This window comes from Copadichromis virginalis, linkage group LG9 (assembly GCF_057382275.1).
Source record: "Copadichromis virginalis isolate Kocher_CV1m ecotype Utaka linkage group LG9, C_Virginalis_male_GT1.1, whole genome shotgun sequence".
In the NCBI taxonomy this organism is placed as follows: domain Eukaryota; kingdom Metazoa; phylum Chordata; class Actinopteri; order Cichliformes; family Cichlidae; genus Copadichromis; species Copadichromis virginalis.
The window spans coordinates 33,099,679-33,113,897 of NC_140626.1; the positions used below are offsets into that span (position 1 = coordinate 33,099,679).

The 14,219-nt window shown below is 40.1% G+C and overlaps 1 protein-coding gene across 1 annotated transcript; it reads left to right on the plus strand.

Moving 5' to 3' along the window:
* The first annotated feature begins 358 nt into the window (after positions 1-358).
* LOC146702325 (uncharacterized) lies at positions 359-13,954 on the plus strand. Its single transcript, XM_085468778.1, has 4 exons — positions 359-635; positions 7,065-7,161; positions 8,504-9,352; positions 12,633-13,954. The coding sequence occupies exons 2-4, from the start codon at positions 7,144-7,146 to the stop codon at positions 13,125-13,127; spliced, it is 1,362 nt and encodes a 453-aa protein (XP_085324904.1). The 5' UTR covers positions 359-635; positions 7,065-7,143; the 3' UTR covers positions 13,128-13,954.
* The last annotated feature ends 265 nt before the right edge of the window (positions 13,955-14,219 follow it).

Consider the following 14,219-nt stretch of genomic DNA (forward strand, 5'->3'; position numbering starts at 1 on the left):
ACTGCAGTAGGGAACAGGAAACAATAGAACATGTTTCTTGAATTGTCAGAGGTTTGATATTGAAAGGAGACAACTGATCAAAAAGCTGGACGGTATGGAAGTGAAGTTGGACTTGATTGATCTGTTTCGCACGACCTCTTTAAGTGAAAGTTATCAGGCTGTATTTTGGTTTTTAAGGCAGACCCATTTGTTCGAGAGGATTTTATTTTTTTTTTTTTTTTTGACATTCCGGTCCGCACTCCACACCAGTTGGTGGCGGCAATGCACCCTTTTGCTGTTTGCCAACCGCCAGTAAACCCTATACGGCAGAAGAAGAAGAAGAAGAAGAAGAAGAAGGAAAAAGAAGAAGAAGGGGGCGGAGCACAGTGTGTGTGCAGGAGAGGAGCCGAGCAGAGAGAGCTGCTTTTTCATGAAACGGGAGTAAAGTAGTGAACTTAGAGGAGAGAAACAAACTAAAGTATCGATCATAAACCACTACCAACGTCCTGATCGATATCTGCATCGATCTGCCCACCCTTGTCTCCTGGATCGTAGCTGAGATCAGCGTGAACCACGTGGGTCTCTGCTCCCTGATCTGTTTCCTGTGTTTGGAAAGAGTTGCAGCTTCATCGCGGAGTTTGTGGGCTCATTTAAAGGTAAGCACCGAGCCACATCCAGGGTTAAAAAAGCATTATGTACAGTTCAGTGCGGGCATCGCTATTCAACAGTACCTTTCGGTGCACCTCGTAAATTCAGGAAACTGTACACCTAAACTCACAAGGTTGTTTAAATGATCCTGTAGTTTTCTTCTCCTTTACGAGGATGGCCGGAATATTAGGGGCCTGCTGCATATGTATTCCTTACAGTAGTCACAACCATAGCTAATAGTAATAATTTAATAATAGTAATAAGGTATTTTCAGTACTAAGATCAAATTTGGAGCTTATATTTTGGTCGTTTGTTTTTATTATTATTCTTTTAGTTAAAGTAAAGAAACTAAAATGTTAAATTATTCTTAGTGTTTTTATTATTTTATTATCATCATATTACTTGGTTTTATCCCAAAAGCTAATATAACAAATAAAATACTCTCAAAATTACATATTTCATTAGTTTGGGGTTGTTTTTGGGTTGGGCATAGTCTGATGAGAAGGGGAAGGATTTTGGGAGAACTACATGTGTTTTATTGAATCTATAAACAGACACACACAGTGCAGTGAGGAATTAAATCCACATTTGGCAGCACTGAAAATTATACAGAGATCTTTGACTTTTGAACTTCTCCCTTAATAGAGATGTTATGTTACCAGATGTTACGCTATGAGTAAAAAAAAATGCTTGGACACTGCCAGCATAATGGGCAAGTTTTTGATGAGGCTCACGTGCAAACCTAAAGCAGAAGATGAAGATCACCAAATATGCTTCCAAACCAACATCCTTCTAAGCCAAAGAGTAGAAAATATGATGACGTGTATCTTACCTTTTGCTTCACTTGCACAATTGTGGTGTTGGGTGTAATGCGTTACTATAATTAAATTATTTTTCCACTGAAAAAGTAGAGTAACTAATTACTGTTCATTTTTAGGTATTTTAATTACAGTTACTTACAATGTACTTGTGTTACATTGTAAAATAATTAAACTCGCAGAATATCATTATTTAACTTCAATAATTTATCTTCTAAAGGTAGAAGTAAACTCTGCCGCTTTAACATCGCTGTAGTGCAGCTGCACGTCATTTCGCGCCAGTTTGCTGCACAGTCGTATTCTAAAGCGGAAGATGTCGGACTCGGCTGAAGCGAGTGGCTGTCTTATGAAATGGACATATTCCCGTCTCTTCACTTTTCTGAAACAAGCAGACCAGAACATTACAGTAATATGTAAGCTATGATCCTTGTTCATCATCCACGGATAACACCGCGGCAACTCCTGCTAAGCAGGCAAAACCTAATTTTACTTCAGCAGCACAGAAAGCGTCTGAAGGTGAGCTTAAAAAATGATTGCAGGCTACATTGTGGAAGAGATGCTACCGCTGCGTACTGTAGAGTCTCCGTCTTTAAAAAAAACATTTATTATTTAAAGAGTTTAATTTCTATTGTTTGCCCACTGAAGGTTTACAGGGATTTTAAGAAGTATTTAGTTAAATTACTTATTTAGTAATTAAGTTACTTTTCTGACACAGTAATTAGATAAGTATTTTAAATACAATATTGACTAAGTAATTAGTAATTAATGACTTTTTTAAAGTAGGTTTCAATAATCAATTTTCTGATCGAGGTATTAAATCCTGAATCGATTTTAAATATAAAACGTGTATAACTGAAGACAGTAGTGACATCTTTAACCAGGTCTTCCCATTAACACCTCACCTGTCCAGAGGTTCAGTCAATGAGCTTGTCAAGGTCAAATTTATTGATATGGCACATTTCAAACAGCTGATGCTGCACAAAGTGCTTAACAATATAAAAATGGCATTAAAAAGCAACAATGTAATGCAATAATAACTGTATAAAACAATAATAGGACAGTAAGAGAATTAAAACAATAACTAAAACTAATTCAAATAAGACCAAAATGCTTGGGTCATAGTGTGTTAAAAGCCAGGGCATAGAAATGTGTCTTCAGTAATGATTTAAATTGCTCAAGTGTTTGTGCAGATCTAATATTTAAGGGGAGACTATTTCAAAGTCTGGGACCTGCCACAGAGAAGGATCTATCACCACGAGGTTAGTCCGTGGGATGGACAGCATTAGTTTTGAGCTAGACCTTGTGGTTTTTCCTGGAGCATAGGCAGAGAGGAGCTCAGACAGGTAAGAAGGGGCTCGGGCATTAAGTGACTTAAAAACAAAAGGTAAAAGTTTAAATTTGATCCTGTAGGAGACAGGAAGCCAGTGTAAAGAAGCTAAAACTTGGGTTATATGCTCTCTCCATTTGGTACCAGTTAGGAGTTGAGCAGCTGCATTTTGAACCATCTGAAGACGATGGATGGTGGCCTGATCTAGACCATAATACAATGAATTGCAGTAGTCTAATCTGCCAGTAAGGAAAAGGTGAATAACACGCTCAAAGACGTTAGAATCAGAATCAGAAAGGGTTTTATTGCCAAATGTTGAGCGGGTTTACAACATTAGGAAATTGCTGCGGTGCTTCAGTGCAAACATACTGTTATAAATACTGTTATAAATTAAGCTTAAATAGACATGAAAATAAAAATAAGAATAAGAATTAAAAGTGCTAAGTAGATAGATAGATATATACATGATATATACATGAGTGCAGGTGGTGATCAGTGCCAAACATAGAATGATGCAGTGAACACAGCGTAGGGTCATGTGTTAGTGGTGGGAACAGTCATATGGTTATTGTTCATGTGTCCAACAGCAGAGGGGAAGAAACTGTTCTTATGGCGAGAGGTTCTGGTGCGAATGGACCGGAGCCTCCTGCCTGAGGGGAGCAGGTCAAACAGACTGTGTCCAGGGTGAGAAGGGTCAGCTGAGATCCGAGCTGCACGCCCCAGTGTCCTGGAGGTGTACAGGTCCTGCAGAGATGGGAGTCTGCAGCCAATCACCTTCTCAGCAGAGCGCACAACACGCTGCAGTCTCTGTTTGTCCCTGATAGTGGCTCCAGCGTACCACACGGTGATGGAGGAGGTGAGGATGGACTCGATGATTGCGGTGTAGAATTGCATCATCGTCCGTGTTGAATTTCTTCAGCTGCCTCAGGAAGTACATCCTCTGCTGGGCTTTCTTAATGACGGAGGTGATGGTGGGCTCCCACTTCAGGTCCTGGGTGATGGTGGTACCCAGGAAGCGGAATGAGTCCACAGAGGTGATGGGGGTGTCAGTCAGGATGATGGGGGGGAGTGGAGCTGTGTGCTTCCTGAAGTCCACAATAATTAGCCGGGAGGTATGGCTTTACCTTGGCTAGCTGTCTTAACTGAAAAAAGCAGGACTGAACTACTGCACTCACCTGCTTATTCAATTTAAAAGAACCATCAAGGTTGACTCCGAGGTTTTTTACATGTGTTTTACAATAGAAGGAAAGGGTGCCCAGAGTGCTGTCGATATGATTAAAGTTGCCAAAAATGACAACCTCAGTTTTATTTTCATTTAGCTTTAAAAGAATTTAATGACAACCACTGTTTGACATCATCAAGGCAGCGTAATAAGAGCTGGGGACGGTCTGATCCTGCTTTTAAAGGTAGATAAATCTGGAAATCATCAGTAAAACAGTGAAATTAAATGCTGTAGCACGAGAAGATGGAGCCCAACAACAACAACAACAACAACAACAACAACAAATAGAGTGCGAACAGGGCAGGATCCAAAAGAGAGCCTTGAGGTACACCGTATTTAAGAGGGGCTATTTTGGAGTTGTGGGGGCCTATATTGACATAAAAAAGACCTTTCTGACAAATAGGACCGAAACCACTGTGAGGCAGATCCTTTTAGGCCAGCGTGAAATTCTAGCCGTGATAACAGGATGTCGTGGTCAACCGTGTCAAAAGCTGCTGACAAGTCCAACAATAAAAGGGCAGCACTCATTTTCGTGATTTTCCGCGTCATTTTCGCGAAAATGTAGTTTTGTTTTTTTTCATCAGTGTCTTGTAAGCCTATACTGGTGTTTTTAAAAGTTATGTTTGATTTTATGACTTTCTGTGTCGTTTCTGGGATTCTTAAAGTCAAATTGCACCGCTGGAAATCGTTTGTTTTGATGCATATGCTGTTTGTTTTTTTGTTTTTTTTGTTTTTTGCAAATTTGCAGTATAATATTTATTTTTGTTTTTCCTGCAGTATATAAAAATTGGTGTATTTCAAAAATAAAACTATGAAGACACTTAAAATAAATTATCTTTGGTGGGAAACTATTTTGTGCAACTTTTTTGTATTTACAGTTTTGAGGGATAAGCCTCTTAAATTTCTCTAACTAGAAATATATGTTAAAAAAACAAAACGATTTTCAACTTTTTTGTAGTTTATTGCAATTTATGTAATTACTATGCAATTAATGCATATATTCAAATTTGGGCTATAAATGGTAAATGGCCTGCATTTGTATAGCACTTTACTCAGTCCCTAAGGACCCCAAAGCGCTTCACACTACATTCAGTCATCCACACACTGGTGATGGCAGCTACATTGTAGCCACAGCCACCCTGGGGCGCACTGACAGAGGCGAGGCTGCCGGACACAGGCGCCACCGGGCCCTCTGACCACCACCAGCAGGCAAACATGGGGTTAGAAACTTGCCCAAGGATATTTGGCATGCAGCCAGGAGGCAGCCTGGGATCAAACCACCGACCTTCTGATTAGTGGCTGACCTGCTCTGCCACCTGAGCTACAGCCACCCCGGTTGTATTGTATTGTTGTATTGATGTATAGCAACTTGAAATGCTCCAAAAATGGCACTACAACATGTAAAAATATAATATAAGCTCTGGCGGACTTGGTTCTATGGTAGGTCTTAAAGGGTTAAGGACATTAAAAAGTACCTGATGCCTGTGACTGTTTACTGACACTAAGTTTGAGACAAACCGTGTCTTTGCAGCTTTTACAGCTTCTTGGTAAGCAGAAAAACGAGTCCTTAAAATCTGTAGGGAAACGTGCAATCTGTCCTTTTTCCATCTCCTTTCGGCGCGTCTGTAGTCACGTCTAAGGGAAGCGCGTATGTTCGTTCAACAACGGCTCTGATAAATGCTTAGCGCGCACAGTCCTGAGCGGAGCAATAGAGTCCAAGATATCAGTGCAGGTAGAATGAAGAATGTCCGAAAGGTCCTCAACACCTTTACACCCCTCCGACAGCCAAACCCATCTATTCTCTGATTGGATAGTTAAATTTGTGATTGACATGACATTGGCCAATTAGATGAAAGGAAGAAAAATAGGGTCAAAATTTGTACTTGAAACTTGAGTGCAGAGTTTCACACGTATGCACTTTTTGTTACAGTACAGTATTACAACCGTGTATTTACCTGTTCCGTATTCCATATATGTATTCTGTTATTAGCTAGACAAAGAGAATCAACATATTTCACTGTCATAGACATACCTAGTTTTCTTATCAAGCTTTCTTCAAAACAAATGCTAAAAAGATAAATCCATAAATCCCAAATATTCTGAAAGAATTATGTAATCAGCACCATCTCAGTATGTGTGATGAATTTAAGGAAACGCTTTATGGCAGAAAAAGCGACTAAAACAATACATGATGGAGCCGAACAGTAACATTACAGAATGTTGGGGGTGTGCGATCCAAACTAATGTGCTACCCATAGCATGCTGCTAAAGCCGTAAACAAATGCTTACAAAAATCTAATGTATTATACTACGCAATGTTGTGCGCTTTCAGTTTCCGACTTTTATAACTAATCTATGAAATATATCGGGTGTGACTGCTTTTACTTTATATTTCTGGCACGATGCTGGCCGGCAAGCAGGACAAACATGATCAGACAGGGAGACGTGGCATGTCGTTCCTGAATACTCCACCATTATGAGAAAACAGTGCGGATCATAGACTTCTGACTGCTAACAACAGGCCAAACCATGGTCTCACACTGCCACCTACTGGTTCAAAAATGAATCATATGCTACAAATATCCCGGACTAGTTACCAGGTCTCCTATTAAAACTAGTTAATTTAGGGCATTTTCAAATGAAAATGTCACTTGCTTAAACATAAACGAATTCACAAAAATGTGATCACACGTTGGTGGGTATCACACAAGGTTCACAAGCAACACCAGTTTGCAAAATACAAGAAACAACCGTCAGGTGCTCAAAATGAACCTTAGACTCAAACATTAGAACCGGCTGTTCCCCACAGTATGCCATGTAATAAATGATGTCTAAAAATATCTAGTTTCATGCATTGGTCAAAACACTCAACTCCATGTACACAATGCTCAGCTGAAAACACTTCACAAAAGTCAAGTTGCCCGACATTTACAGAATTTAAAGAAAATGCACTATTTTGGATATATATTGTTATCAGGATGAGGAATGTCTTATATTGGGATATAAGATTTTGGTCTGCTTCTTTTTGTCAGGGATAAAATACATATCTATACTTTTTTTTGTGTCCCAGCTGAGTAACGGGAGGAGAAGAGTGGTGGAGCAGCTAATTTCAGCCATTTGGACTCAGCTCAGCCACTACAGAGGAAACGATGACTTTAACACAAAAGGTGAGAAAAATATCTCAGTTACACTGTTATTGAAACTGTGTGCACAGCTGGTTGTTAACAGCAGCTTTATCTTTTCCATCCTGGGCTCCTCCATAAATAGAGAATCTACGTTCACAAACAAAAACCACAGAAGTTACAAGAAAATACAAAGATCATATTTTATCAGCACACATGCACACACATGGCAGTCTGTTACACAGGGGGCAGCTCCTGTATCGAATCTTGCTAACTTGAGGTATGTAATCTGTGTAGGACCATGAATTGAAGGAGCCCATGTCTGGCACATATAGGAGTGTACCCTGTAGAGCAGTGATTCCCAAACTTTTTTGCTGGGCCCCCCTTGTTTTACAAGAAAAATGTTCGCGCCTCCCCTTCTCGCGCGTGAACAAACACCCTCCAACCACACACGCCCATATTTTGCTCCATTGCGGTTTGTTTCACACCTCAAACATTTAGTAAACAATTAAGCAAATACAAGTAATCTGCAATAAATTACAGGTAGTAATAAAATAAACTACTAACTCTTTTACGCTGCGTCCGCACCTACACGGGTATTTTGGAAAACGCAGCTGTTTCGTCCACACGTAAACGGCGTTTCGAATCACCAAAAACTGAGTTGTTTTTTTTTTAAACGCATGCTCAGTGAGTTCCTCGGGCAGCAGAAATCCAAGGAAGAGGAGGAACCATAATGGGAGGACAGGCCCCTGCACGGTATGTACCACCAGCAGATAGAGGAAGTGGCTGACATCCAGAAGTCCTACCAGTGGCTGGACAAAGCTGGACTGAAAGACAGCACAGAGGCACTAATCATGGCAGCACAGGAGCATGCTCTATGCTCGATAGAGAATGGGGTCTATTATACCAGGCAAGACCCCAGGTGAAGAGGGTGTAAAGTTGACTCCAGCACTTAACAGCAGGGTGCACGATGCTGGCAGGACAAACATGGAACGCCATAACCAAGTTATTGCTCCAAAAGTTGATTCTGTTCATCTGCACGTAGCGTTTTGTGGGAGAAACGTTTCGTCACTCATCCAAGTGACTTCTTCAGTCTCAGCTGACTGCAGGTTTCCCCAACCTTATAAACAGTAAATTGGCATAATGAATCTTGTAGTATTGTCTTTACCTCATTTATTTTTTTTATTTCCTTAGATTATCTCTCTGTTCAACACTTTCGCTGACACTTGATGTCTTTTAAATGTTCTATACAAAGAAATCTGTCTTGACTTGACTGCAGTGTGTTTAGTGACATCTTTGACTCCACTAATGGAGGAAGTTGGAAGGTTGAGTTTGTTCCACGACTGCATTTCACTCACTGCCTCTGTTTGTATCTCTGTCACTGCAGGACCAACATGGAGCGAGAAGTCAGCGCTCTCAGGAGGCCGACAAACCTCACAGAAGAAAGGAAGAGAAAACATACAGTTGTGATGAGTGTGGGAAGGGGTTTACCCGTCCTAGAGGCCTAAAAACACACCAATCCATCCACAGTGGAGTTAAATCTTACAGCTGTGAGTTGTGTGAAAAATCTTATACCCAGGCTGGACACTTAAAAACACACCAAATCATCCACAGTGGTGTTAAAGCGTACAGCTGTGATGAGTGTGGGAAAGATTTTTCTCGAAAGGATTCACTAAAAACACATCGGCTTAGACACATTGGGGAGAGACCATTCAGCTGTGACTTGTGTGGAAAATCTTTTATCCTTGCTGAGTATTTGACAAAACATCGACGCATCCACACTGGGGAGAGACCATACAACTGTGACTTGTGTGGAAAGACTTTTACCCAGGCTGGAAACCTAAAAAGACACCAGCTAATCCACAGTGGAGTTAAACCGTACACCTGTGATCAGTGTGGTAAAGATTTTCCTTACAGTAGCTATTTACGGCTTCATCAAGTTACCCACTCTGGAATTAAGGCGTACGGTTGTGGAATTTGTGGAAGACACTTCAGCGGCAAACAGAGCCGAAATAAACACCTACGCATTCACACCAAAAATGACGTGTGCTACTGTGATCAGTGTGGCAAACTGTTTATGACATACAACAGCTTAAAACAACACATGTTTACACACGCTGAGGAGAAACTTTATAAATGTGACCTGTGTGATAAGGCTTTTAAATCTCCACGATCCCTCAGAGTCCACCAACAGCTCCACACCAGAAAGAAACTCTACAAGTGCAGTTACTGTGAGGTATGTATTTATATTTTTATTTTACCCTGGACTGTTTGGATTTATCACACTTGAATTTCAGTTCAGAGGTTTGCTTCCATGATCCTTACAAAAACACTGAATAACTAATTCTCTGTAGACACAGTATCCACTTTGTACCATATACAGGCCCATGTTACATTTGCCATTTCTGCTGGAATTTGGCAAGTGTCAGTAAAGAACATAAGTCATCTATCTAAAAACAATGATCACTGTTACTTTGTATCCATAATCGGATTTAGAGTTGCAATTCATTTGAAGCATTTTTTTGAACTAATTTTAATATCAATGCAATCACATAGCAGGATGCTATACACGGGCCAAACTTCAGTCAGGAGAACAACTGAGATTATTCATAATGATAAATTGCAGATGATGATGGTTGTAGCCGCTGCGATGCTTTCGACCAAAACAGGCGCAGCTTGGTGACATCATCAACATGCACTATCGCGATAGAGCGATATAGTCAAAATCTCTATCGTTGGCAAAATTTATATCATTTCTATCGTATATGAGGCATGTTGTAAAAAGCTCTTTGAGTGCTGAGGTAGAGTAGAGCCATTGCGGGTGGGTATAAATTTAAAAAAAAAGGCACTGCTAGCATAGTAGAGAACAGAAGCATCACCAAATATGTTTTCAAACCAATCTCTTTCAAGCCAAAGAGTAGAAATTTGATGAAGCCTATCTTACCTTTGTCTTCACCTTTACAATGGTGGATAATGAGGACAGTTTAAAGCCAAACAAGCTAAATGCCACTTGGAGACAAAACATCCACAGCACGAAGACAAGTCAGTTTACTTTTTTTAAACAAAAATTTGTGAATAGTTGTCCTTAACAGTGTCTTTTTAATAAAGCTGCATCCGTGCCAGCAAATGCTTACCTCTGCTCTTATAAAGTTGCCTACCAAGTGGCACAGTGTAAAAAAGCCACACGCAATTGCGGAGGAATTAATAGCATCAGCATATTTATGATATGGGGGCAGGGAAAGCTCAGTAGGTAGAGCCTAGAGCTGGGCGATATGAGATTTTTTTCATATCACGATATGTTTTTTTCATTTCAGGCGATCACGATATCTATCACGATATAAGCCAAATAACTATATTTGTAAGATTTAAATGTGCCGTTGCTCACAAGTAAAATGTGAAATAATCAGCAGCTTGGTCAAAGGAGCTTGCAAAGAAAAGCGTCTGGACTTCTTTAAAGAAGTCCAGACGCTTTTCTTTGCAAGCTCCTTTGACTACGATGACCTGGATGACTGAGAACCTTCACAGACATAATCAGCAGCTTGTTTTGATTTAAATATTTATTTCCCATAATAAGTTCAACAGGGTAGATGTACTTAAGGAACATGAGACTTTTTCAGATAAATAAAGGCAAATATTGCAAACTACACAAAAGGCAGCCGCTAAAGCGTTTAAGTTTCAAAATAGAACAAACGAAACAGACTAAACTGTCAATTCCACTTAGAAACAAAATATTAATTCTAAAAATAAATCTTAGTTTGTTTTACAGAAGAACAGACAAAACTGACTAACTTTTGTCAATATCAAATAAACTGAGAACTAAAAGGAAATTCTCAATCTCTCCTTGTTGTATAGCTGAGCTTTTCAAACAGTTGTAACAGTTACTTTAGTCTGACAAAAGCCGAATGACGAATTAGCGCTTCCAGTCAGACTGAGCTGCACCGCTTTATTGTATTTCCAGACTTGCTTTCGGCACAATTTACAGTGCACGCTACTCTGTTTTTGTCAGACTTGAAATAGCCGAAATACCTTCACACTATGGAGCTTCTATGGCTCTTCCGTTCGACAATCTCTCCGGCATTGGAACCATCATCTGTTTTCTCTTCGGTAACCTTCGGTCACGCTCGGTTGATTTTTCCAGTCGGCACACTCATTTCCTCCATTACCCGGGCGGCACGGCGGCTGGCTGCTTCCCAAACAAATACACGTGTGTGGCTTGGCACTTGTGCTGTACGTAATAAGTCACGTGATGTGACGCTGCAGCTGTGATTGGTTCGGCTCTGCACTACTTAATTTGGATTGGCTGTTCTTTTTTTTATTTTTTATTTTTATTTATTTATTTATTTATTTATTTATTTATTTTATTGTTAAGAGGACAAGAGAGATGAGGTCTATCGCAATAGTTTAATTTTTCTATCGAGAAAAAGTTATTTCGCAATACATATCGTTATCGTTCTGTCGCCCAGCTCTAGTAGAACCCCATGATCAGAAGGTCCGACATTCAAATCCCCTGAACAGCTACCCTGAGGTACCCCTGAGCAAGATACCGTCCCTACACACTGCTCCCTGGTGCACCTCCTTAGTGGCTGCCCACGGCTTCACTGAGTGAATGGGTCAAATGCAGAGAGAGTAATTTCCCCACAGGGATCAATAAAGTACACATTTATTATTATTATTATTATTATTATTATTATTACATGTCAGAGGACATAGTGGAACAGCCTAATGATAAGGTGCATGATAAACACTTTTCTCTGCAGATGGATGAAGCCACTGACAGTAACAGAGACTGCTTACTGATAATGTATGTCAGAGCGTCTATTCTTTTAAAAGATTTAATTTGCTTCAGCAGTTGAAATTAAAAGTTACAGTGCTGAACACTGATGTGAAATCAGCGGTCTGTTTTCTCACAAAGGATGCCCTTAGAGGAGGGCCGCGCAGTTTTATGCTAAAAGAAAAATGTATTGTTATGACTATTTTCTTCTGGCTTCTCCTGGCTGGTTCTCCTCTTGCACCTCATTCACATTTGACCTCGTCTTGTATCATCCCTCTTCCTGGAATAAGATGGAGAACGAAAAGTCACCTCCCCAACCTATCTTTGCTGCATTTAAAATTATCTAGCAATTTTCAGCATACCGTTTCTAGTTATTATCTAAGCTCAGGACATGTTCGGTCTCCCTTGGTCAAGCAAAAGTATCTCCCTGACTTTAACCAGTGTGATGTGTAAGCATGTTTGCAGAACCCTCCGCAACTCAGCATGTCAGTCGCAATAATTCATAGTGCTGAATGAAGGTTTTGACCATCACTACATGGAGTGCCAACTCTTTAATGAGCACATAGCAATGTGTACATAAAAAACAGCACTGTTTAATCATTTTATTTCTAACTTCGCCCAGTAAGCTGAGTGTTATAATGTAAACAGTAAAATGTAATTAGGCTGCTCTTTATTTCAGGCGACGTTCAGAATAAAAATGTTGAAAGAATTCCCTGACTTACACTGTGTTTGTGTCTTTGTTTAGAAGCAGAGCGACACAGATGGATCCAGTTCTCAACCCTGTGAGCACTGTGGTGGTGGGAAAGAGTTTCTTTGTGACCTTTGTGGAAGAACTTTCAGTAATCGTGGGAGCCTAAGAAAACATCAACTTAGACACACTGGAGGCAAAATGAACTACTGCAACGAATGTGGGAGAGGCTTCACTACTGCAGGTGACCTAAACCTGCATAAACGAGTCCACACAAGAGAGAAACCATACAAGTGCAGACACTGTGACAAAAGCTTCTCACAATCAGCTCATTGTAAAACACATGAACGTACACACGTTAAAGGGAACTTCAGCTGTGACCAGTGTGACAAGACCTTCAGAAATCTCAGTTCATACACCAGACACAAACGATCCCACGCTGCAAATAAACTGTTTCACTGTTACCAATGTGCAAAAACATTCACTTCATTATCTGCTCTGTGCAAACATCAGCGTGGTCATGAAATTATTCCCATCGCTGGATCACAATGAATCTGCAGAGACAGAAAGATCCTCTTCTGGTTTCAGGGTCAGACTTAAACACCTTGAGATCAGGCTCCACAGAGTTCAGCTGGAGTCTCCTGTAAAGAGTGCAGCTGATGTCACACTTGGATCTGATGAGGTAGCTCTGATTTCTGGACCTGCAGTAAACACACTGAATGTTAAATTTAGGTAGTATGGAGATAAACATAAAGTTTATTTTCCTTTGAGCGATATTAGTGCTTTTTATCCCTGTCACATTTTAATCTTTGTTCCCTTAGTACACAGTAGTGTGTAGTAGTTGTACTTTTTATTGTATTATAAAAGTTATAGGAATGTGTTTTTTACCAAACTGATATTGCATGAAAACTGCAGATGTGGATAATAATAACTTCATAAAGCATTTTCAAACAAAATACCAAGCAGCAATTTTACATACAGTGGTCATTTATCGCAGGAGTTATGTTCTAAAAATAACCCACGATAGGTGAAATCCGCAAAGTATCCAACTTTATTTTTTACAATTATTATAGATTATAGATGTTTTAAGACTGTAAAACACCCCACTACACACTTCATACATTTTTGTCAGACAGACATGGACAATTTTCACACTTCTCTTGTGAAAGTTCAAACCTTCGTAGAAAAAGACGTCCAGTATTATAGAATGAAACCACAGGCACTCACAGATGCCTTTGATGGTGCAAAACATTTCGTCAACATTGTGTTTTTTGGGAAGAAAACTGTCACGAGGCGGGATGGACTCATGCGCAGACAAGGGAAGCTAAATGCAGTTCCTTTTATTAACACACAACACCAGGTGCAACTATATATAGGTGAGAGAGGGGGGGGGATCCAGAGGGGCACAGGGGACGTCCAGAAATAGGGGCTCTTTACACATGAGGAAATCGTCACACAGTTCCAAAACACAACACACCAGCAACTCCACTCGCCCAGGGTTTTAAGGGAAAGAGAATCCTGCGCACAGGAACAAGCGGTTAATCCAGAAAGATAAAACGAAGAGACAACTTGAAACTAGGGTACGGAAGCTTACAACCGAGGTTACTCAATAGTCCAACCATGAGATGTTTCCAGCCACTGCCT